At 48.4% G+C, this 944-nt stretch overlaps 1 protein-coding gene across 1 annotated transcript; it reads right to left on the bottom strand.

Annotated features, from left to right (window-relative positions):
- Positions 1–104: 104 nt before the first annotated feature.
- On the bottom strand, positions 105–278 carry PPTG_22588 (hypothetical protein; the record flags this gene model as incomplete). The annotated part of the gene is made up of 1 exon (XM_008905189.1): positions 105–278. One exon carries the CDS (start codon positions 276–278, stop codon positions 105–107), a length of 174 nt encoding a protein of 57 aa, XP_008903437.1.
- Between the last annotated feature and the right edge of the window lie 666 nt (positions 279–944).

Below are 944 nucleotides of genomic sequence, written 5' to 3'. Positions count from 1 at the left end.
CAGACTAGCGATCACGTAGTAACTTTTATCATACGCGCCCACACAGGTGCCCGATGCGGGATATCCGAACGCCATCGAGAGAGTTTTGCACGTTTTGTCCGTATTCATCTGTTCGATAATGTATGGCGAACTGCCAAACTTGTCGCGAATGACCTGGATGTAGTCGGTGGAGCAGTCGATGGTCTGCATATCCGCATTGATGTTACTCGAGCCAGGGGAACATTCCGTGACAGTGCATTCGGTCGAAGAGAACGCGTATACCGCGTAGGGGGTACCATCACATTGGTCACCGAGGTAGGAAGCAGAAATCTTGTATGTCTTCGCAGCTTGTGAGACGTGAACGGTTTGGGAAGCCAATACCACGACTAATACGCGATTAAGCATAACTTTGTAACGTGTTTGAGACGAATTTGTGGGCAAAGGAGACAGTCGAATTGGGAGTGAATCGTCGGTCGGGTGGTCGCCATTCACATGTTCACATTGGATTATGGGGCTGAACATCATCATCATAATCGAGCAAACTTAGGCCCATTTTCTTCGCAACCCTTTTATAAAGCACACCACATTGAGTGATACTGTAATCCTTGTCGTGTTCACAAATTAGAGAGGTATTACAAACCCATATCCCGTCCTGATATCGAGGTCGTGTCAGCTGTAACATTGGAGATCTTCCCAACGTTGATGAACCGCCAGGGAGTCTCACGACCAAATCGCTATAAACTACGTGAACTTAGTTCAAGCAAGGCCGCGATACCCACGAAGCGCGGAATAATGCTGAACGCCGCGTCGAGCATGTCCTACGCTTGCTGTATTGCGTAAATAAATTAAGACTGCAGACGATCACATCTGAGCTCAGGGCATCTTTTTGCAAATAACGTGAAGCTTGTACAGCGCCTCGGCTGCATTCGGACGCTTCGTCGGATCCACATCCAGACAAACACGAC

The sequence above is a fragment of the Phytophthora parasitica genome (genome assembly GCF_000247585.1).
Source record: "Phytophthora parasitica INRA-310 unplaced genomic scaffold supercont2.19, whole genome shotgun sequence".
NCBI lineage: Eukaryota > Oomycota > Peronosporomycetes > Peronosporales > Peronosporaceae > Phytophthora > Phytophthora nicotianae.
The sequence above is the reverse complement of the archived record's forward strand: the minus strand, read 5'-3'. Positions and strand labels throughout refer to the sequence as shown.